Raw genomic sequence first — 23,199 nt, 5'->3', positions numbered from 1 at the left:
GAACAAGCTGGCCTCGAACTCACAGAGATCTGCCTGCCTCTGCCTCCTGAGCGCTGGGATTAAAGATGTGCACCACGACAGTGCTTGCTTCGGCAGCATATATACTAAAATTGCAACGATACAAAGATTAGTAGCTGGGCATGGTGGTGCACACCTTTAATCCCAGCCCTCGGGAGGCAGAGGCAGGTGGATCGCTGTGAGTTCGAGGCCAGCCTGGTCTACAAAGTGAGTCCAGGACAGCCAAGGCTACACAGAGAGACCCTGTCTCAAAAAACAAAACAAAATCTAACAAAACAAAAAGCTCTTCTTGATAAAGTCTAACCCTGCTCCAGCTCATCCTGTGGTTCTTTTCTACAGACAAATCAAGGACCCCAGTTCTATTTGAGTAAAGACCTCAGAAAAAGTACTTCTCTGTACCGGGAAGCGGTCTCTAGGCAACTGCCCGAGGCTACTGACAAGCCATCTACATCAACGAACGAGTTCGCTGGGTGTAAGGATCCATGCCTCCAATCCCAACACTTGGGAGGCAGGCAGGAGGTTCAGGAATCCAAGACGACATTGGGTTTCACAGACAGTGTCTCAAAAGAACACCCTCTACGCCTCCATGAAAAACCAAACTGACCTCTCTCTGCCAGATCACCGAGATCGCCGCCATTATGGACACAAGCCGCGTGCAGCCCGTAAAGCTAGTTAGGGTAACCAAAGTGTTGGGCAAGACTGGTTTGCAGGGACAGCATGTGGAATTTATGGACACCAGCCGCTCTATCATCCAAAACATCAAAGGTCCCGTTAGAGAGGGTAGTGTGCTCACTCTATTGAAGTCAGAAAGGGAGGCTCAGAGCTTGTGCTCACCCTGCTGCTGGGTTCTGGATATCCACCACTTAACCCATGGGATGACCTGTAGCTGTTAAAGAAAGCATTTGTATTTAAAAAAGAAAAAGAAAAAAAATACTGAACCAAATTCCTAGGGCTAGGGAGCATCATACAGTGGTAGAGTGCTAGCCCAGAAAGTAGCTGGAGTGTGGCTCAGTCATAGAGCACCTGCCTACAGTCCCCCAGTGAGGGGCTGGGGTGTGGCTCAGTCATAGAGCACCTGCCTACAGTCCCCCAGTGAGGGGCTGGGGGTGTGGCTCAGTGGTAGAGCACCTGCCTAGAATCCCCCAGTGAGGGGCTGGGGGTGTGGCTCAGTGGTAGAGCACCTGCCTAGAATCCCCCAGTGAGGGGACTGTGGTGTGGCTCAGTGGTAGAGCACCTGCCTAGAGTCCCCCAGTGAGGGGCTGGGGTGTGGCTCAGTGGTAGAGCCCTTGCCTAGAATCCCCCAGTGAGGGCTGGGGTGTGGCTCAGTGGTAGAGCCCCTGCCTAGAATCCCCCAGTGAGGGCTGGGGGTGTGGCTCAGTGGTAGAGCACCTGCCTAGAATCCCCCAGTGAGGGGCTGGGGTGTGGCTCAGTGGTGGAGCACCTGCCTAGAATCCCCCAGTGAGGGACTGTGGTGTGGCTCAGTTGTTTGGGGCATTTGCCTAGCACACTCCAGGCTCAGGTCCATGACCAGTACATGCAGCTGGAGGTGGGCAGGCAGTAGAAATACTGAGATCTAGAGAGGTTTGGGGCTTTGTTAGGGTTGCTGAGGACACGGGCAGGTAAAGCTAGACTGTAAAAGCTATCTCGAGGTCTTCTTCCTTTTAACAGAAGCTTCTAGCATTTTCTACCCAATATACTACAACTTTGGCTTTGTAGCCATGACGACAGCAAGCCGACCAGCAGCTTCATACTGAGGAATACACAGTAAGAATCTATCCTTTCTTTTTTTCTCCCTGCTCCTCTTTTTCTTTTTGAAACAGACTCTCACACAGCCCAAGCTGGCCTCAAACTTACTATGTAGTTGAGGATGACTTTGAACTTCTGATCCTCTCTCCTCAGGCCTCCTGAGTCTTGAGATGATGGGCGTGCACCACCACACCTTGTTCACGTGGTGGTGTGGATGGCACACGGGATCTTTTGCATGAGAGAGGCGCACGCTACTAACAGAGTTACATTGCCAACCCCCAAATATTTGTCTGATCACTACTAACAGAGTTGCATTGGCAACCCCCAAATTTCTGTCTGATCAAGGACCAATTGTATTTTGGCAAATGTCCCACATTTAATAGATTTTTTTTCCCCCAGAAATGCACCAAAAAGAAAATGTCGAGTTTACATACATGTGTTTACACACACACAAACGCACACACATTGCTCATATGATGATCCCTTTCCTTTCAACTTTATTATTGCCACAGAGGCCCAACGTGTATATAGAGCCAAACAGGAGAGAAGTCTTGGCTAATGTCACCACAGGATGCTGTCCTCCTCCTCTTCTTATGCACTGTACGTATAGACCATCAACGATCGCGTCTTACTCCCACCCCCGTGCGCCCCTCCCCCGCACCCCCACCCCGCCTTGATTGAGGCAGAGAAAAGGATGCGCAGCGAGTGCCGTCACAAATATCCATCCAGAGTGGTAATTATCGTTTCATTATGTTCGCCATCTCACTTGTCATGTACCATTAGAAGGTAACAAGATCATTGTCAGTCAGGGATTGTGGAGATAATTAGAGCATCTATAGGTTAGCGGGGGAATCAAATTGGTGCCGGCATCCAGCAATGCTGAGGCGCCCGGTGTAATTAGAGGGGGAAATATGCAAAGGTTGAGATGAATCGGAGCCCGCAGGGACTAGCCACCATGACTGATGGGAGAGTGACTCTCCCAGTAACTGACACTGCAGATGGTGGTACTGAAATCGGAGTGTGGCTAAGAGGCAGTGAGGTCTGCCAGAAATAGCATGTCAAAGAGCATCTGTGACATCGGTGACACTGGATCCAGCAAAGCCCAGGATTTGGTGTATTTTCCAAGCCCCACTGGTTTTCTTTTCTTTCTTTCTTTTTATTTTTATTTTTTTATTTTATTTTATTTTTTTCCTAGTCTGGCAGTTCCTCTAGCTATAAAATGGTGCTAAGCCAAGTGGGCTCTCACTGGACTATTGCTCTGTTTTCAGCTTAGGGGTTGTAAACCAATCCCCTCTTCCGTCCCAGTGATGCACTCTGCCCACTAAGATACACCCCCCCCCAGGTTTGTTTTTGTTTTTGACCTATCGTGGGGTGGGGTGGGATGGGCACACTCACGCACACGTGAGAATATGTGCTCTCAGGGGTTAGAAGAGTGTGTTGGGTCCCTGAGAGCTGGAGTTACAAGTGTTTGTGAGCCAGCTGACCTGAGTGCTGGGAACCGAATGCTGGTCCTTGTGAGAGCAGCAAATGCTCTTCACCCAGCTGTTCGCTACATGTGGGTTGTGACACTGTGTGTGTGTGTGTGTGTGTGTGTGTGTGTGTGTGTGTGTGTGTAGGGGGGGCGTCAAATGACCCTTTCACTGTGGCAGCCTGAGACCATAAGAAAATATGGTTCTTTGCATTACAATTTGTAACAGTAGCAAAATTACAGTTATAAAGTAGAAACAAAATAATTTTATGGTTGGGGGGGGGGTCACCTCGACAGGGGAAACTGCATTAAAGGGTCACAGCATTAGGAAAGTTAAGAACCATTGCTTTAATCACAGTCTCCCAGCTCTGCTTTTTAAAGCCTTTGCGCTCTCCTTGTGCCGCTACCCCCGAAACCAGGAATCTTGCGATATGTCCCCTAGGCTTTTCCAAGAGCTCTGTGGAGCCTCAGAAGTCCATACTGCACCCCAGATTTCTATTCTTTTGTATCTAAAGCTTCCCTGGTAGCCACCCCTTGATCCTACTGACCTTGATTGCTAGTTTTCCCCCTTCCTCCCTTCCCCCACTATGAGGTACAAACCTTAAACAGTGAATGTAGCAGTTTTAAAAGAAAAACAGCATTACATTTATCTTCGTACGTCTGTGTGTGTGTGTATATGCAAATATATTTGGGGGCACACACATACGGAGGTCAGAGGGCAACTTGTAGGAGTCAGCTCTCACCTTCCACTGTGTGGATCTACCATGTGAGGGCAGAACCCGGGGAGTCCAGGTCAGCAGCGCGTGGCTTTCCCCTGCCCTCCTCCATCTACCTCCCTATCCCAATTTTACCAGTCTAAAACAAGAAAATTTACCCTGCCCTTTTCTTCAGACTGGGTCTCACTCAAGTAGGTCATGCCGGCCTTAAGGATGACTCTGGCCTGTAAGTGTGCCCGAAGGTCAGAGGAACAGCCTTGTCAGGAGTTACTTCTCTTCTTTCACCATGTGGGTCTCAGTGATGAAACTCTGGACTGGCAGGCTTGAGGGCAAACGCTTTATCCTGTTAAGCCACCTCACTGGTCATGACCTTGAACTTCGGATCTTTCTGCCTCCACCTCCCAAGTCCTGGGAGGAATCACATTTCTGGGTGATTTCTGAGGTGGGGGGTGGGGGGTGAGTTGGAGCCATCACCTCAGAGGGCTTTGGGCATATTAGGTAGAATACTCTACCAACTGAGCTACAGCCAGTTCCCTCGGGATGTTGATTTTGTTCAGAACACCATCCCCAAAAGATGCTGGACCAGCTAATGGTCAACACCTGGATTGGGGGGGTGGGGGTGGGGGCTCGCCATTGTGAGGACCTTACTGCTATGGGCCTGGGGGTAGGGTGGGGGGGGGGAGAAGGGGGATGCAAGGTCAGTGGTGGGGGTGGGGTGTCTTTTCTAGAACCTGGTCTAGAGTGGTACCTCACACAAAGAAACCTCTGAGCACTTGGTTCACATTTTTTAATAACATGGCGTGGCACATTTACATTACACAAGAAGGCTCCTCCAATGATACATGCTGAAGATCCGCGGCTTTCCTTCCTGTTCGAGTAGGATCTGGAAAGGAAATGTTTTTCTTTCTTTTTTTTCTTTTTTCTTTTTCTTTTTTTTTTTTTTTAACATACAAGAGAAACAGCAAAAAAAGGCCTGTACAAGAACAACCTCTTTACAATGCTGAGAAAGCTACCACTACAGTTCCAGTGCACAGAATCCTTGGGATTTTCTTTTTTAAGTTGTTGTCTTAAAAAACAAAACACAGAAAGAAAAAAAAAAGAAAGAAAAAGAAAAAGGAAAAAAAGAAAACACTGCACACATCTGGTGTCCACAAAATCGGAATTCACAACTAAACCTTCAGTTGACTACTAAAATAGATCTCTCTGCTTTTAGAAACAATGGTCTGTAGTTTACATTTTTTTTTTGAAAAAAAAAAAACCAGGATAACAATGTCAGATAGCACTTTAATATACTAGAGGACCAAATGGGACTAATTTTTATTTCTTACATGTATTTTACAGGCCAGTAGACAAGATATATTGTATTTTCTCGGCTAGTAAAGTCATATTCTCTCCAAATATGTAGACAAGAGGGCTAATGTCCTTATAAAAGTGTCATGAAGACATTAAGACTGATGAAAACACACATACATCTGTACACACACACACACACACACACACACACACACACACACACACACACGCCTCCCTCTCTGCCACCTTTCACCCTTAGTACTTCCTGATGGCTCTTACAAGCTCTACCTGTTCGGCTCTTCCCAGGCTTCCATTTCTTATTGGAATCACACTGGATTCTGTGTACCTTTAATTCCGTGAAAACATATCCACCATCTGAGAAAACGCGGACAGCTTTCTTTCAGGACCTGTGTGAGTGTCCTTAAATCATATTATGGAACAAGAAAGTGTGTACATGTTATGAGATAAGGGTGCGGGGGGGTCGGGGAAGGGAGGGCTTAGTTCCCATTTGAAGTCGCCTGCAACTTAACGGCCTCAGAGGTGACCGGAAATTCTGGCGACCTGTTTGTGAGGGCAGGCACAGCCCATCTGGCCGATTGTTGGCAGAACCATACCATCTTCTCTGGGGGCAAAGCTTCTGTTTCTTAGTTATACTTTCTAGGGGGTGCGCCTTTCCCCATTACCCGCCCCCCCCCCAAGACCACAAGCAGCAACTTCAGGTGCCAAGTTCCAGATTTAAAAAAAAAAAAAAAAAAAAAAAAAAAGGAAGAAATAAAGTGTTTCTCCGTGTGAAAAACAAAAAAACCAAACCAAAAGGAAAACAGTTGTATAAAGTCTCAGGCAAGCACTTGTTCAGGGAAAATATGACCTTAAGTATGTTGTAAATGGATTTGAAAAGGCTCCTTTGAGTTAGGTGGGCTTTCGGGAAAAGCCCTCGTATTCTTTGCATAGTTGAAGGGTTTTTAGCTGATGGGAACCCGGCCTCCTCCTCCGAGGGCCGAGTCCGCTGAAGTTAGACTTGTAAATAGCACATTTGAAGAAGTATTAATGTTTTATGTTACTTAATCTTTACCTATTTACATCTGTACAAGTAAAGCTTTCGTCTTTATCTTTTTGCATATATGAACCGTCAGCTCATGAAGCAATCTCTTTTTACACTCTATGTACATGCCTCCTCCTCTGAGACAGCTCTGGGTGATGGATAGATGCTTTTCCCCCGCCCCCGGCCCCCCGTTATCATCAGATCCTTGTGTGTCATTACCTTCACCGTTTTGGTTCAAATCAAAGTTTTATGCAAGGAACAACAACCAAAAAAAGTAAAGAAATGTAAGAACAAACAGAACCTGTCTAAAAGGTCTGAAAAATTCCAACATTAATATACAAAAACATTTCAACATCCAAACAGAGTCTCTGTCCATTGTTTTTCCCCAGGGGAAGAGTTGGAGCTCTGCACCTTTCAGTTTTGGGGGTGCAGGAGCTGTCTCTTGAGTCTTGGGGGGGGTGTCCCTGGGGTTTCTCCCCCACTCCAAGGTCCGCCTCGTCCTCTTGGCTTATCGAGCTTCGATGTCCTTCAGTGTGTGGGACGGTGGCCTCTCTCGGATTTCAGCCGACAGAGGCGTAGTCCTCCTGGGGGATCCCGGGCGGCCCCCTAATGTGGAGATGAGCGGAGGTGGGGCGCTGAGCGCCGCAGTGGGCGGGGTCTTGTTGAGCAGTCCATTCTGGTGGCCCGCAGTAGGGCTGATGCGAGGGTAGTGCATACTAGGAAGGCCTGGCGTGAGCAGGCTCGGGTGTGGGAGGTGTCCGTCCAGAGAAGCGGGGTGCACAGGGTGCAACCGTGGGTGCTCGTAGTCCTCCCGAAGCACGTGCAGCCGCTCGCGGTCATCCAGGTGTCCACCCCGTTCGTGCTCCCGCCGAGGGTCCACGGCCAGCGGGTGATGGTGGTGATGGTGGTGGTGGCTGTAATCATGAGGCTCCCTGTCCCTGAAGGAGCGGTCCGCTTCGTACAACCGGGGTGTGGAGAGCCGGTGCAGGGGGTCGTTCCTGAGCAGGAAGTCCCTGCCCAGAGGGTCCCTTCGGTGCATGTCCAAGTCACGGTAAGGATCCCTTAAGGGGTCCCGCATGGGGTCCCAGTGGAAAGAGGGGTACGGAAAGCGCTCTCCCCCCGGGATCGGACTGAGGCCCATAAACGGGGTCATCATGCGTGTCCTGTCCAGACTACCGATACTGTTCATGGCATGGAGGCCAGTCACTCCCACAGTCATGGGCATGGATGCCAGAGGCCCCGGGTGTACACTGGCACTGGCTGAGGAGCTGGGCGGAGGTGCCTCTGAGGTCCTGTGGGATTGCGGGGCCTCTGTGGGTAGGTCGTGGTCTTCCTTGCGCTCCTCTTTGACCTTGACCTCGGCGCTCTTCTTGGGGTTCTCGTAGGCCGGCTCCCCCTTGCGTGGCTCGGCTTCCCGGCTAGAGGTGCTGTTAGGCCTGGTGCTATCCACGCCTGGTGTCCTCACGTAGGGCGATGGCACCCGGGACAGCTGCTTGGGTTCTTCGCCTGCTGCACGTCCCTCGTGGCTGTGCCCATCTCTCTCGGGCAGGTGGCCTTCCTTGACTTTGTGCTCTTCAGTGGTCAGGTCCTTTCGGGATCCCGAGTGGTCTCTCTCCCTGTCTTTTGGTTTCTCTTTCTCACGAGCCTCAGTATTCAAATGACCCCTGGTCGTCGGATCGGTGGAGCTGCGGTTATGGCCCAGGGCGCTCACCGGGACGGGAGGTGCTGGGGAAGGATGGCTGGGGTGTCTTTTCTCAACGCTTTCCCTGTGAGGGGGAAGAGGGGAGGGCAAAAAAATGAAATGGGCTTGCCAGCCAGGCAAGGTGTGGTCAATGAGATGATGGTGTGAGGACAGGGTAGGTCACTCAGGTAGTGGGCACTGCCCGGCTTCCCGGTAAAGACAGCCACCTGCTCCTAATCTAGATTCTAGAGGCAGCTTCAGAGGTGAAGGCCTACAGATGAGGGTGAGTCGGGCTTCCAAGGGACCCGCCTTGATCAAGGTCACAAAGGAAGAGCCACTGTAGGCCAGGGTGGTCACTGAGGAACACTGAAGGACAGCCCATCTGTTTAGCTTCTCAGGATAGCTTTAGGTTACGAATACAGATCCAAGAGCCCGATCACAAATGAAGACTTTTCCTCAGACTCTGGATATAAGCTGAGGTGGGGAAGGGTTTAATACAGTCATGAGTTTATAATACAGGGCTTTCCAGCAGCTGACTCTGGAAGGGTCAACTAAGACCAACAGAAAACATGGATATTTACAATCTGATTCCTAACAATAGCAGAGTTCAGTTATGAAGTAGCAAGGAAAATAATTTTATGGTGTGGGGGGGTGGGGGGCGGGGGTGGGGGGGAGTCACAGCATTAGGATGGTTGAGAACCGCTAACGCAGACACAGAATAAGGGTAGCTGGAAAGGCAACCCCGCCCCCTTCAATTCCTGGAGTGCCAGAGACCTTCAATCCGATGCGTGCAGACTGGGGTGTAGTAGATGTGGCGTCAGAGCTCCCTGACTGAGGTCCCTGTCAGAGAGGACCCATAAGAAGACTGTAAAAGGAAACTTGGCGTGGGGGAGGATATGTCTATGGACTCGGGGGTGGGGGTGGGGGTGGAGGTGGGGGGGTGAGAGGGGGGACAGAATAACAGAAGATGAGCAGTTCAAATTCAGAGTTAAGAGGGAGAAAGCTCAGGGTGGATGTGAGAAAGATGGGAGATGACGGACCAGAGGTTGTATTGACAAAGAAGTGTCAAAGATCGGAGTCCAGGGGACCCCAGTGGGGGACTGGGGGTGTGCTAGGGAAACTGACCTACGAATTCTGCTTCCTATTAACATATAGAAGCTGACAAGAATAACCTTAAAGGAGAAAGAAAGAATAAAAAATGTCTTTCAAGTTTCCCCAACTTAAAGGGGTCATTCTGATTCTATCAAGAAAAAACCAAAATAAGCCTATACACTAGTCTATAAGAAACTATTCAGAAAGTCCACATTGTATGGGTTTGGCCCCTTTAGTACTTTAGAGCTCCTATAGGTTGAGAGATTTTATTTTTTTTAATTACAACTTTCTTATATGGTAATTTGTGTTTTTAACCTCATAAGAAACCAACCAACACAGCATGACAACTTATGAAAGACACCTTATCAGTCAGTTTTTTGAGTCAGGTTTTCTCTAGGTATCCCTGGCTGACCTATGTAGAGCAGGCTGGCCTCAAACTCACAGAAATGCACCTTCCTATATCCCTGGAGTGCTGGGATTAATGGTGTGCGTCACTTTATCAGTCATATGTAGAATTGGAATATTTGACTTCTTTTTAAATTACTAGGGCATATACATGTACAATGTACAAAGTTAAAGATATGAATCAAATTTGAATTTTCGTGTGTGTGTGTGTGTGTGTGTGTGTGTGTGTGTGTGTGTGCACCTGCACACATGCCTGCAGGTGCACACTATTAAGCAACTGAGGAGGTTAGAGGGCAGCCTTGGGTGTCAGACACAAAGGTGAGGTAGGGACAAGGGCTCTAGGATTACACAAACACACAAACACACACACACACACACACACACACACACACACTACTATGCTCAGCTTTGCATAGATGGTGGGGGTCTGAACTCAGGTACAAAACACTTACAGAGTAAGTACATTACCCACTGAGCCATCTCCCCAGCCCCAAATTTCAACCCTAAGTACAAAAGAGGGACCATTGGGGGTTTTGGTTTTGTTTGCCAAGTGTATACTGACATGACTTATCCATCCAAATGAAAACAGCCTAAAGAAACGAAACAAAATGCCTACAGCATTCTGCTTAAAAATACTGAGATATTTTTTTCTTTTACGGTAGATTTTTGAGAAAAGGGGTCAATATGCAGAAAACAATGGTTAGTAAAAGTAATAATCCCCTGGGAAAGCAGACGCAAAGCAAAGCTTCTTATTGCTGCTGTCTTAAATTCAGATTAGTTAAACAAAACAAAAACAAAAACAAAAACACAAAACTGTACTGATTGTCTATGAGCCCCAGGGGTTTCGAGTTTGGATTAAGACTTGAGAAAAACAGGATGAGGTGATGTAAATATGACTTACTAGAAGCAAATGAAAAGAAGAAAACCAAAACCAAAACCAAAACCAAAACCAAAACCAAACAAAAAAAAACCTATGGATGGATGTCACGACTCAAAAGCAAACATGGCAGATTCATGCTGTGTGTGTCTGGCCCCGAGCTGTCTGTCTACCGGAGGATGTCTACTTGGACGAAATGATGTTTCAGGGACGTTGTGTGGCTTGTATGTCTTGCTGCTTCTAAGATGGGCTCCTTATCCTATGTCCTAGCGATAGGCTACGGTCACCATCTGCTCTGTACCACAGAGTGCAAGGGAGGGCTGCCTGGTGTTGACTGGAAAGGAACTGAGGAGCTACAGAGGTCCTTAAGCGCAAGGCTGGGACAGAGGCTGGGGCAAGGGAGAGGGGAGGTGGCTGGTTCTGCCTGGAGTGTGGCCCAGGGCGGGCTCCCCCAGCGGGACTCGAGAGCGGTTTCTTTTCGTACCTTTCCTTGTCATCTTTACTAACGGAGGAGTCTCGTTTATCTACATCTCTATCTCTGTCATGGGCTGCAGCGGACGCACTGCGCTCCAACTCCCCTGGCTTCAGCCAGGGCGGAGGGGTCGGGAACGACGGAGGCGTTCGGTGCAGCCGGTTCCAGGGCTCGTGAGGATTGCTAAAGTTCTGCACACTGGGGCTATCCTTGTGGCCGAACACTGAGTTGGGTGCTGAAATGGTGAAGTGGAGAACAAAAAAGGTTTCAGAGAAATCTCAATAGAAACCTGCCGTAGTGAAGGTACTTACCAAAAACTTTAACAGCATTCAGAGTTAAAATGAATACATGTTATTGGCAGCTGGAAAAGGAAAGGAGATTAACACACTCATTAGAGGGACACTTGTCCTACACTGCAGAGGCAGCTCACAGCTTTAAAAAAAAAAATCAATGAAGAGGAAAAAGTGAGAAGGGACCGGGCAGGTATGTAGATACCCAGCCCGACATACGTGGGCATGCAGAAGTTCCAGGCATGCAGAAAGGTGCGTTATGACCGTATGACAGATGAATGCGTCAGTTCGGCAGAATCCACTGGTCCTCTGCCTAGCACACCCTGCCGAATGCTATTCCTTCCAGCATTAGTTGAAACGAGTGTCCAAAAAAGACCGTGCAGGATCGTGTCCTGAGCAATGCATGCATCTGCATGCGTTCTTGTTCTTTGTCTGTCTGTCTGTCTGTCTGTCTGCCTTCCACCCCCCCCCCCCTTTCCTTCCTCTCTTTTCGAGACCAGATCTTATGGGATCCCTGGGTTGGCCTCAAATTCCCTACATAGCCACCATGATATGACCACCTCCGCCTTCCCGAGTGCTGGGATTGCAGGCTTGTGCCATCTCACTCTGATTATGTACTGCGGCGGATGGAAAACTTCCTGCATGTCAGGCAAGCATTCTATCCAGTAAAGTCAAATTCCTAGGGCCATTATTCTTCAGTGTACTTTTTTTCCCGATCCTGCTATCTCTAAAGATATATATATAAAATTTTGTTTTTTGAGCTGTAACCGAAGGAAACTTCTTGTAGTGACCAAGCCTGTCACCATTCACTCCTGATGCATAGAGCCTATTTCAACAGTCTGTTCTGCTTCCAGTGGGGCTTATGTACTTACACCCAACTTCACCGTTAAACCTGTTTTTGGAATGCTCTAACCTGAATTTGTCTCCCTCCCCCGTTAATAATAATATTACCACACATGTATTTGCTTTTACTTTGTGTGTATAGGCTTTTGCCTGCATGATTATATGTGTGCCGTGTATATGCCAGGTGCTCAGCCTACAGAGGCCAGAGGCAGGCGTCAGATGCCCTGGACCGTAGTTACAGAGGGTTATGAGTCATTACGTGGGTGCGGAGAACCAAGCCTGGATCCTCTGGAAGAGCAGCACGTGCTCTTACCCACTGAGTCACATCTCTACATCCCTAAGTGATGTGTGTGTGTGTGTGTGTGTGTGTGTGTGTGTGTGTGTGTGTGTGTGTGTTCCTTTCATGGTACCTTCATTCACATTTGCTTTTCACCAGGGTCTCGCAACGCAGCTCCGGCTGGCCCGGAACTGTCTCTATAGGCCAGGTTGGCCTCAAATTCCCAGAAACCTGCCTGACTCTGCCTCCTAAGGAATGGAATTAAAGGTGTGTGCTACACCACACCTGCCTCTTCCCTCTGTTTCCAAGTGACTGTTGGGTGGTGCTGGGGAGGGAACGTGGGGCCTTGCCCATGCTAGACAAGCTCTCTGTCACTGAGCCATGCCCTAGGCCCTCACTGGCCCTGTCACTGACCCATATACTCAGCTTATTTTTTTTTTCCCTTCCCAAAGTAAAGTTTCCCTTTTCCTTAAAAGGTCTAAAGCCATATATGGGTCAGAGAAATTGCAGAAGAGAGACGTAAGAAGAGAAGTACTCACTAACTGAAGGGTTTCCGAGTCCCCCGAAGGCATTGCCGCCGACTGCAGCGAGGCCCGTGAATGTAGACGGCCGGTTAAAAGGCTCTGCGAGTAAGATCGGGGAGCAAGAGATGGTGGTCAGGGACTTCTGAGTGGGGAGCACAGGGGTTTTGGGAGCTGGGGAGGTGACAGGTCCTCTTTGCTGCACCTTGACTCTCCTGACAGGCTGTGTAAGGCTTTTTTCTGTATTTGGACTTAGGCACTGGGTTAGCAAGCGCCCCAAGGGGTTTGTTTTCCTTTGCATGATTTCAGCTTTGCACTTGGGGTGGCACTGAACAAACTCAGGACCCGGTGCTCTAAACTGCCTTCTTGCCTGTAAAGTGTTTCTGCCTCTGTCTCTCTGTCTCTCCTTTTTCTCTTTTAGACACGTCTCATTTAACTCAAGATGCCTTCAAACTTGAACTAACCCCCCTGCCTCATTCCTACCTCCTGAGTGCTGAGATTTCAAGCATCAACAAAAATGAGGTGCCACTGGGCTAGAGAGAGCACCTGGGGTTCAGTTCCCAGCACCCCCACGAGAGCTCACAACTGTCTTTAACTCCAGTGCCCGGGACCCTGCCCCACCCCCAACCCCCACCTTCTGGCCTCTGAGGGCAATGAAGGCACATGAGCAGACATTCATATAAGCAAAAACACTTATACATGTAAAATAAAAATAAGTAATAAAAGCCGGGCAGGGTGGTGCACGCCTTTAATCCCAGCACTTGGGAGGCAGAGGCAGGTGGATCTCTGTCAAGTTTGAGGCCAGCCTGGTCTACAGAGTGAGTCCCAGGACAGCCAGGGCCATGTAGGGAAACCCTGTCTCAAAAACCAATCAAATAACCAAAAAACACAAAACAAAACAACGACGACAAAAGCAGATGATATATAATCCTCCTATATATCCCCCACGAGGAGTCACTGCCTGTGACTGGCTGCACTCTTCATGGGACTAATAGAAAGGCCACAGGGGGAATAAAGCCCCTAAGGAAAGACACGTCATCCATAGTGCAAAGAAGACAAAAGCAAAGCGTGCAGCCCTTTGATGAAGCTCTCTTTCTATGCCCATTACACACACGCTCTCAGATGCCCCAAGCCCCTCGTGGAAAAGCCCGGATAACTGGATCTAGACCCACCGGGGAAGATGACCCCTGGGCACAGCCGGGAGGAAGTGTCTAGACTGGGCTGAGATGGAACGACCCACCCTCAGGGTGGGTGGGTGGCACCAGCCCACAGGGTAGGGACCTGGACTGGATAAAAGGGAGGAAGTGAGCTCAGTGCCATCATTGTCTCTCTCTCTCTCTTTCTGCTTCCTGAATGCACACTATGACATTCAGCTGTTTGACGCTGCTGCCACCATGCTCCACCCTGACTAGAGATCCCATGGAAGGCTTAGCAGGTGCCCTGACTGTGACTAGGCTGCAGGGAGGGTCCCTCCCATCTTTCTCACTCACCTAGGTGAGCGGCAGGGTTGAGAAAGTTACTGTGATGAGGCGGTGGCCCGAAAGGGGTCCCAGTAGGATGCGCAGCACCTGCAAAAACAAATGGAGCTGGGTCAGAGTTTAGAGAAAGCCGGTGCTGGGGGGTGGGGGGTTGTGGCCCAAAGAAAATGTGTTGAAGTCGAATTTCAGTGCATCCATAGCTCCTGCAGATACAACTGGGTAAAAGACAATGGGGGTGGGGTGGGGTGGGGGAGACAACAAAATAAGGCGCCCTTCCCATCTTCCCTAGCTGGATAGGTGGCCTGCTCAGTTTTTGTCAGCTGGACACCAAGCTAGAGTCTGGTAGGAGGAGGGAACTGTAATTGAGAAGATGGCCCATCAGATTGGTTGGTAGGCAAGGCTGTAGGGCATTTTCTCCGTTCATGATTGATGTGTAAGGGCCCAGCCCACTGTGGGCGGTGTCATCCCTAGGCAGGTGATCCCAGGTGGTATAACAAAGGGTAAGTGAATGTGAGCCTGTAGGGCAAGCCAGTAATTACTGATCCTCCCCAGCCTGTAGGGCAAGCCAGTAATTACTGATCCTCCCCGACAGCTGCTTCAGGTCCTGCTCTGACTTCTCTGCGTGGTAGACTGTAAGCTGAAATACACAACTTCTTCCCCTATGTTGCTTCTGGTTGCGGTGTGTTATCACAGCAATAGCAAGCCAACTAAAATGGCTGGACACCACGAGAAAAGACATTTGCTATGTGTGTGCATGCAGGCGGGTACGTGTGTGTGTCTGTGTACACACGAGTGCTTATATGTAAGTATGTGCATGTAGAGTCAGTCACTCTCTACCTTAATTTTTTTTTTTAAGGCAAAGTCTGTTGTTGAGCCTCCCCAGCTAACAAATGCACACTGCCACGGCTAGCTATATGGGTTCAGGGTCCTCATGTTATGCGGTAAGCATTTTACTGGCTGGGCCATGGGCCCCCAAAGGATCTCTTGATGAAGTTAATGCCACAAGCATCAGGCCTGGTTAGTTGGGGGAGGGGTATAAGCAGAGCTCCTACAGCCAAGTCTGTCTGCAGCGATGCAAGCTTGCAAACACTGAAGGGAGTCCATCTCTGAAGGACTTCTTAGGCACCTCTAAAGTAGAGTAGCAAGTCCAAGGCATCCTTCTTCAGCACATCAGGGACATGTTTTTGTTTTTTTTTTCACTTCATGGGTGGTCCTGGAGCTGCAGACAGTGCTGTCCTGTGGAGTCTTCTGCCAAGCCCCACTCTCGTTACCATGGGGTGGGTGGGTTCTTCACCACCCACTGAAAGGCCCTCACAAGGCTCCCCACCACCACATGTACTGCAGGGAGCTGACGCCGAATGATAGGAGGCTAAGCCTTCTGATGTCTCTTAACTTCCAGTGCCAGGAAAAGGCACTTTATTCCTATTTTGAACCTCCAAGTCCTCAGGGTGGCTCAGTTGGTAGGGTGCTTGCCTAGTGTGCAGAAAGTCCCCGATGCCAGACCCAGCACTGCATAAACTGGGTGTGGCAGTGCATGCCAGCCAGCCATACCAGCCCTCAGAAGAGGCAGGAGGATCAGGAGTTCAAGGTCAGCCTGAGCTCTGTGAGACTGAGCCACAGAACTAAACCAAACAAAATGGAACACCAAGGATGGAGCAACTGGCTTTAACAGTCTCTATCTGCTATGCCTCTCAGTGTAGTGTACAGTTCCCTTCATATGACTACATGTTCTTTGTTTTCTATTTGGTCAATTTGAATGTCTAAGTTACATTTACTCGTGTGTGTGTGTGTGTGTGTGTGTGTGTGTGTGTGTGTGTGTATGTGTGTGTGTGTGTGTGCACGCATACCACTGCAACTAATTGAAATTGTAAGTTACATTTACTTACTTAGCGTGTGTGTACCTCTATCCGTGTGGCATGCATGCATGCCATAGTGCATCTGGAGGCCAGAGAATAACTTCTGGGAATCGGTTCTCTCCTTCCACTACGTGGCACCCAGTGATCGAACTCAGCTGATAGGCTTGGTAGCAAACACCTTTACTCCCTGTGCCATCTTGTTGGCCCTGATGTATTTTTTATTTTATTTATTATTTTTAAAATCTGTATATATATATGAGTGTTTGGCCTGCATGTACTACACATATGCCGGGCTCCTGCAGAGCCCAGAAGGTATTAGACTCACTGCAAGTGAAATGACAAAACAGTTTTGAGCCGCCGCCACCTGGGTGCTGGGAATCAAACCTGGGTCCTCTTCAATAGTAGCCAACGCTCTTCACTCCCGAGCCATCTCTGCAGTCCCTCAACTTATAGTTATTTGAAACACATCAGATCCCTTTCCTAGTGGAAGCTAGGAAAGAAGAGGAGGGCGGAGCAGAACATGTATGCGCGTGCATGCATGCGTGAGTGTGTGAATTGGAGAAGGACAGTATTTCTAAAAGCTTTGGGCACTGAGCTTGCTAATGCTGGCTGGGAAGGCAGGGCTGGCTATCATGCCTCACCAAGGGCACCTGAAGCAGGTTTGAGGGAAGCTCATTTCAGACATGACTCCCACACTTGGGATTCGAACTCGAGTCCTCACACTTGCATGGTGAATACTTTCACACCGAACTGTCTCTCCAGCCCTGGATTGTCTCTTTTGCATCCCTGGAGACACGCCCCACCCCACCCCTACACACACAAGGGTTGTGTGAGCCTGGGTGTGCACAGTAAGACAACACAAAAGGACACACGTTGGAATCTCGGGGTTTGAGGGCACCTACGGGGTTGTCCACCCACTGAGAAGTAAAAACCAACTTCTCTGCACAAAGTGAACATATCCCACAGCCTTCTTTAGTTACCACTGATGGTGCCAGCCAAATAAAGTGTGGGCCACATACTGTGTAGTACATGCTAGTTAATGCTCAGACAAAAACCCCGGACCCTGGGGATGCCCACAGTTCCAGGATTATTGAAGCAAAAGAAGTCAATTCATCCATTTGGCTGCAATGAAGTCCAGGGAGAAATCTCTCTATTTCTCTCCCAAAATTGCTCTCTGTGTAGCCTTGTCTCCGAGCTGGGTGCCATGGTAACAGAGCCTTCAAATACATTCCCCAAACAGAACCCACAGGAGGAAAACCGGAGACTCTGGCTATTCCATCAGTCCCTAAAGGGTGATTTATTTGCTCTGACCACAGGGCAGGCTTCTGTACCGATGTCGATGTCGGTAAGCTCTCTGCTGGTCAGCGCAAGAGTCAGTGGGGCTACCAAACGCGAATCTTGGATCAGAGTCTGAGAGGGCAGCAGGCAGGATGTGGGTAAGAAAGGGTGGACCCCTTCGCTGTTTTTGTTCCTGAGGGTAAATTCAGATTTCATACAGTGAGCGCACGGAGCCACAGAGCTCGTTACGGCAGTGAGTGCAGCTCCATCACTAAAAGCTGATTTAACAAATACTGACTGAGTGGGCTGGAGATGTAGAGCCCTTGGTAAAGTGCTTCCCTGGCACACATGAAGACCTGGCTTCAGTCCCCAGCACTGGATAAGCCAGGTGTGGTGGCACGCGGCAGCCTGTGATCCCCCCACATTCAGTAAGGAGAGACAGGACTGGAAGTTTAAGATGAGCTTGGGTTACATAGAGAGTTCAAGGCCAGCTTAGGCTACATCAGACCCTGCCTCAAGTGGGGGAGGGGGGAGAACAAGTGAGAAAAGCCTGGTGTGGTGTGCACGCTCTTAGTACTCGGGAGGCAGATTTCTGAGTTCGAGGCCAGCCTAGGAGTGAGGTCCAGGGCAGCCAGGGCTACACAGAGAGACCCTGTCTAGAAAAACCGAAGAGATTGAACAGTGACCAGGGATGGTGTAGAACTCTCATCTTAGTACTCAGGAGGCAGAAGCTGAGGCTGATAGTATGTTCTTGCTCTACCTAGTGAGTTCCAGGTCTCAAGTAAAAAGGGAAAGAAAACACTGAATTGTTTAGGACCCTTGGTACCAATAGGACCTGTGCGCTGGTTGGTTATTAATTTGTGTATGCGTGCAGCACTCACACTACAGCTCATGTGTGGAGGTCAAAAGACAACTTTCAAGAATCAGCTCGCTCCTTCCACCGTATGACTCCTAGGGAATCGAACCAAGGACATAAAGATTGCCAGTAGCTGCCTTAACTCACTAAGCCACATTCCCAGTCCTATTACGGTCAGTTTTAAGCATCACCTTGCCACGACCTTGAACTACCTGCTAACAGAATCTCGAGTGAAGAATTACCCGGATGAGGCTGCCTGTGAGTATGTCTGTGAGGGGACTGTATTGACGATTAACGGACCAGGCCCACTGTTGGCAACACCATTCCCTAGGCGGGGTCCCGAGCCTCGAGAGCAAGCGGTTAGGATGTGTTTATTCTCTCTTCACTCTTGACTGTGGATATAATATGACTAATTGCTCTGAGCCTTTGCCTTGACTTCTCTTCAATGATGAACTGTAGCCTGCAAGTATAAGCCAAATAAACCCCTTTCCTTCCCTGAGGTTTTGTTGTTGTTGTTGTTTTAGGTTTTGTTTTGGGACAGGGTATTTGCTATTTCAATAGAAATGATGAAACAATGACATCACCCAAATATTCCACATACCCACTACATTTGGCCCCTGTGTACCTTAAGTGGAAAGGGACAGTTCTGTGACACCTTCTGCCCTCCTCTTCGGACTGACCTTTCACACCCCAGGAGACACTGGGAGTATGTATTTTCAGAGGCGAATGATTTTCAGTGTGAGTGAACAGGACACAAGTCTTTTGGACAGAGCACTCTGGCCCCTGCACGTCATCTGCCATCAAAGTCAACCAAGCAATAACAATGCGTTCTGTCTGCAACAGAACAGCCAGAGCCAAGTGGACCACTTGCTTATCTCAGCCCTTACTAAAGGCAGTTGCCTTTTTTATTGTTTGCTTACTTTGGTTTCTTTCTTTTTTGGCTTTTTGAGACAGCCTTGGCTGTCCTGGACTCGCTCTATAGAACAGGCTGGCCTCGAACTCACAGACATCCGCTTGCCTCAGCCTCCGGAGTGCTGGAATTAAAGGCATGTGCCACCACGCCCGACTACTTGCTTCAGTTTCTACAAATTATTTTTTGACATGAGGCTTGAGTAACCCAGGCTGGGTTTGAACATACTATGTACCGAGGATGACTTTGAACTCCTGATTTGCCTGTCTCGGTCTCCTAAGCGATATGGCCAATTCATGCTGTGCGGCAGATGGAGCCCAGGGCCGAACTAGGCAAGTTCTCTATCAACTGAGCTTATGTCCCCAACCCTGTTTGTTTGTCTTGAGAAACTGTGGCCCAGGCTGCGCTGAAGCTCACTCTGTAGCCCAGGCTGTGCTGAAGCTCACCCTGTAGCCCAGGCTTGCTTTGAATGACTGTTTCTCCTGCTTCTGCTTCCCAAGTGCTGATGTGACAGACCTAAGCCACCAGAACACATGACAATAACCTCTCTTAACCTCATTCCTCCACCCTCCGACCCTCAAAAGGCAGTGTGGTTGTCACTAATTGTTCTGTAGGCAACAAACTGAGCTTGATCTCATCCTTACAAGAATCCATGGACTTAAAGTCCTTTCAAGCGTCCCTGGCAAGCTTTCTGATCTTCTTCAATAGCTTTTCATGTGCCTTTGAGTTGTACCCATTTAACATGGGAACACGTGACACGCCAAAGCCATGCAAGTGCTGTAAGGACAAAGACCATCTCTTTACGTGTGTGTATGTACTCATGTGTGTGCAGGTGCATGTGCACATGTGTCTGAAGACCAGAGGTCAACCTTAGATGTTATTCCTCAGGTGTTGTCTACCTTGTTTGTTTTTAGGTTTTGTTTGTTTGTGTTTTTTTGTTGTTTTTGTTTTTGTTTTTGTTTTTTTTTTGAGGCAGGCTCTCATTATGTAGCCCTGGATGTCCTGGTACTTGCTATATAGATCAGGCTAGCCTCAAACTCAGAAAGAGCTGCCTGCCTCAGCATCCCAAGTGCTGGGATTAAAGGAGTGCGCCACCACACTCACTCTTATCTTTTTCTTTGAGCTAGGGTCTCTAGTTAGCTTGGATATCACCAATACAGCTCGACTAGCTGGCCAGTGAATCCCAGGGACTGGCTGGTCCCTGCTTCCCCTCTGTTGCAATTACAAGTGTATATCACCTCACCTAGCTTAATTATCTCTTGGTCCTCGTTGAATGAAAAAGGTTTATCAGTGAGGCAGGGCCCACCTCCCTAGCCACGTGGGGTACTACCTCACAAGCTGGTTATAAATCCTATTTTTCAGTTATTAAGCGATCAGGGACACGGAGCCCAGGTACCACTTTGAACTGTCAGCTCCCTATACCGCCCTCACCCTTGGAACTCACCAGCGGCAGAGAACAAAGTGGAAGGTCGTGCCAGATCATGGGGGTGATGGATGGCTCCAAAGAGACTGGGGCCTGGGGGACGGCTCAGGAACTCAGGTTTGAGCCCGAAGTCCAGCTTGTGTGGGTCTGACTGCATCTGTTTCTGAAACAAGAGGGAGGAGAGAGGGTAAAACCCGGGAGACCAGCAGACAAAGGTAGCAGCGACTAACTCAAGACTGGTGGGGGTGGGGGTGGGGTGGGTCAACGCGGTGAACAACGTGAGAACAAAGCTTTCAAAGGCCAGGAAAACAGTCTGGCCTTGTGGGCAATGGCAGCGGCTGCTGGATGGTGGCACGTGCCTCCTACGTCAGACAATGTGTACCTCCAAAACCAGGACTTGGCCTCTGAAGTGGTCCAGTTTGAGGGGTACAACCAGGTCCTATTTATTCAAAGACTAGTCCCACTCCCACACAGGTCGGCATTTTGTCCTAAAGGCCGAGTCTGCAGGTTCTTTCTCTACCCCTCCCCCTCACATAGTCCAGGCTGGCCAGGCCTCAGGCCCACTGTGTCACCGAGGATGACGACCGAGAAGTCCGTATCCCCTACCTCCATCCCTACAGAACCATCAAGCCTTATGTGGGGCTATGAATGAAACCAGGGCTTCCTGCTGGAAGAGGAGCACGTTATCCAACTGAGTCGCATCACATCCCTAGACTGGGTTTGTTTTTGTTTGTTTGTTTTGAAGCAGAGCATCACGTAGCCCAGGCTGCCCTCAAGACATACTTGAGGGTATTTTTAATCCTTCTGCCTCCAGCTCCCCAGTGCTGAGATTACAGGGATGTACCACCAGCCCTGAATGTAAGTGCCCCCACCAAGTATTTATTTCATTTCTGTATAGTGTGTGTGTGTGTGTGTGTGTGTGTGTGTGTGTGTGTGTGTTGGGAGCGGGGTGTATGTATGAGAGACAGACATGTCTCTGGATGCACACAGAGTCCAGAAAAGGGCAACAGATCCCCTGAAGCAGAGTTTCAAGGAGCTAGCACTGCAGGCGGTTGCGAGCCATCTGGATGGACTCTTGGAAGCAAACTCAGTTCCTCTGGAGAGCAGTGTGCTGGTTAGTGGGTTTTTGTTAGCTTTTAGAGGCTAGGGAACCCTAGAAAGAGGGAACTTTACTTGAGAAAATGCTTCCCTCAGACTGGCCCGTGAAGAAGGCTGTGGGGGCATTTTCTTGGTTAATGGCAGATGTGGAAGGGCCCAGGCACTGTGGGTGTGGTGCCAGGCGTTCCCACCTTTTAGGCTCCTGCCTCAAGTTTCTACCCTGACTTCCCTCAGTGGTGGACTGTGACTCGGAAGTGTAAGCCTTTCCTCCTCAAGTTGCTTTCGGTCATGCGTTCACTCGTCACAAGCCAAGACAGACAGCAAACGCTCTGGACGGCTGAGCCACGTCTATGTAGCCCTTCTGCCTGTGAGTTTTAAAATGATAGTACTTTAAAGCTCATTACTCGAGGAATTCCGCAAGAGCAACCTAATGTTTAATATTAATTGCCTAATGGGCCCTTTGTCCTATTCTAATATATCACAACACATTAATTGAATCACTGTTATATATTAAAACAACAACACAGAAACTAGAGGAGAAATTCAGTGACTGGAGTACTTGCCAGGCAAGTGTACGAGCTGAATTTGATCCCTAGAATGCACCTTAAAAAAAAAAAAAAAAGAGCTAAGTGTAGTTGTGTATGCTTTTACTCCCAGCCATGGGGCTCCCTGAGCAGCCAGCCTAGCTTAATTTGTGAGCTGCAGGCATTCAATGAGAGACTGTCTCAAAGAGCAAGGTGGACGGACGGCTGCTGAGGAAGGACATCTGAGGTTGCCATTTGGCCTCCACATACAGGTATACACACTTGCATGTGTACACATGCATATGAACACTCATATCTCACACACACACACACACACACACACACACACACACACACACACACACACTTACTTTTCCTTTCTAACTCCCGTCCTCCATTACTTGGAGTGGGGAGGTCAAAGTTATGTATGAACTGTGCCCAGGCACTGTACGTGAAACCTTTACTAGCCATGGCCTCACTCCATTTGCTCCTGCAGCTGACTTAGCAGCACCTCCTCCATGGCTGTTAATGGCTAGCCCTCCATCTTTTCCTCAGCCCCTCCCTAGCATCGCTCTGGAGGCTGGTAGCCCTCTGCCCGTCCTGAGTTCTGACACTCTTCCCTCGCTGTCAGCTTCCTGTCTTCCCAGAGTGGCACTGTGCCCTAACTCCTAGCACCTCCTCCTGCTATTCTCTGCCCTGGGCCTGCTTCTCTCTGGCTTGTGCAAGCCCCTGGGCTCCTCTCACGATCTCAGCCACCTTGACCCCTACTCTTGTGCAGCCTCAGACTCCTGCCTGTTCCGGAGACCCTCTTCCCTGCTATGTAACCATGGACGCCTTTGCAAAGGATGAGGCCACCCTATACTGACTTGGGTCAGTAAAATCTCAGGTGAGGGGAGGACAAGCCAACCCTCGCTCACCCATCTGCCCTCTCTGAAGGTGAAGCCTAGCCACGCACCTCGTGGAAATGCATGGAACCTTTGCCACTGCGTGTGCATGTGCACACGTGTGTGCATGTGACACTGGGGGACAGAGGGC

At 49.2% G+C, this 23,199-nt stretch overlaps 2 protein-coding genes across 9 annotated transcripts in view; one reads left to right on the top strand and one right to left on the bottom strand.

The window, feature by feature from the left end:
• Positions 1-656: 656 nt before the first annotated feature.
• Positions 657-911, top strand: LOC311587193 (small ribosomal subunit protein eS28-like; the record flags this gene model as incomplete). Its single annotated transcript, XM_084763687.1, has 1 exon — positions 657-911. The coding sequence occupies one exon, from the start codon at positions 657-659 to the stop codon at positions 909-911; it is 255 nt and encodes an 84-aa protein (XP_084619813.1).
• Positions 912-4,721: 3,810 nt separating this feature from the next.
• AUTS2 (activator of transcription and developmental regulator AUTS2) overlaps positions 4,722-23,199 on the bottom strand; it is a 1,106,846-nt gene continuing 1,088,368 nt past the window's right edge. For all 8 annotated transcript variants that reach the window (XM_084762546.1, XM_084762550.1, XM_084762548.1 and 5 more), the window contains 5 exons: positions 20,564-20,705; positions 14,232-14,309; positions 12,760-12,843; positions 10,823-11,045; positions 4,722-8,049 (listed from right to left, as the gene is read on the bottom strand). In XM_084762546.1, the coding sequence (XP_084618672.1) occupies positions 6,792-8,049; positions 10,823-11,045; positions 12,760-12,843; positions 14,232-14,309; positions 20,564-20,705 (1,785 nt within the window). In that variant the 3' untranslated portion in view covers positions 4,722-6,791. The remainder of the gene's footprint in view (positions 8,050-10,822; positions 11,046-12,759; positions 12,844-14,231; positions 14,310-20,563; positions 20,706-23,199) is intronic.

The sequence above is a fragment of the Acomys minous genome (assembly GCF_964271855.1).
Source record: "Acomys minous genome assembly, chromosome: 16".
NCBI lineage: Eukaryota > Metazoa > Chordata > Mammalia > Rodentia > Muridae > Acomys > Acomys minous.
This window is presented reverse-complemented; position numbering and strand designations above follow the sequence as displayed.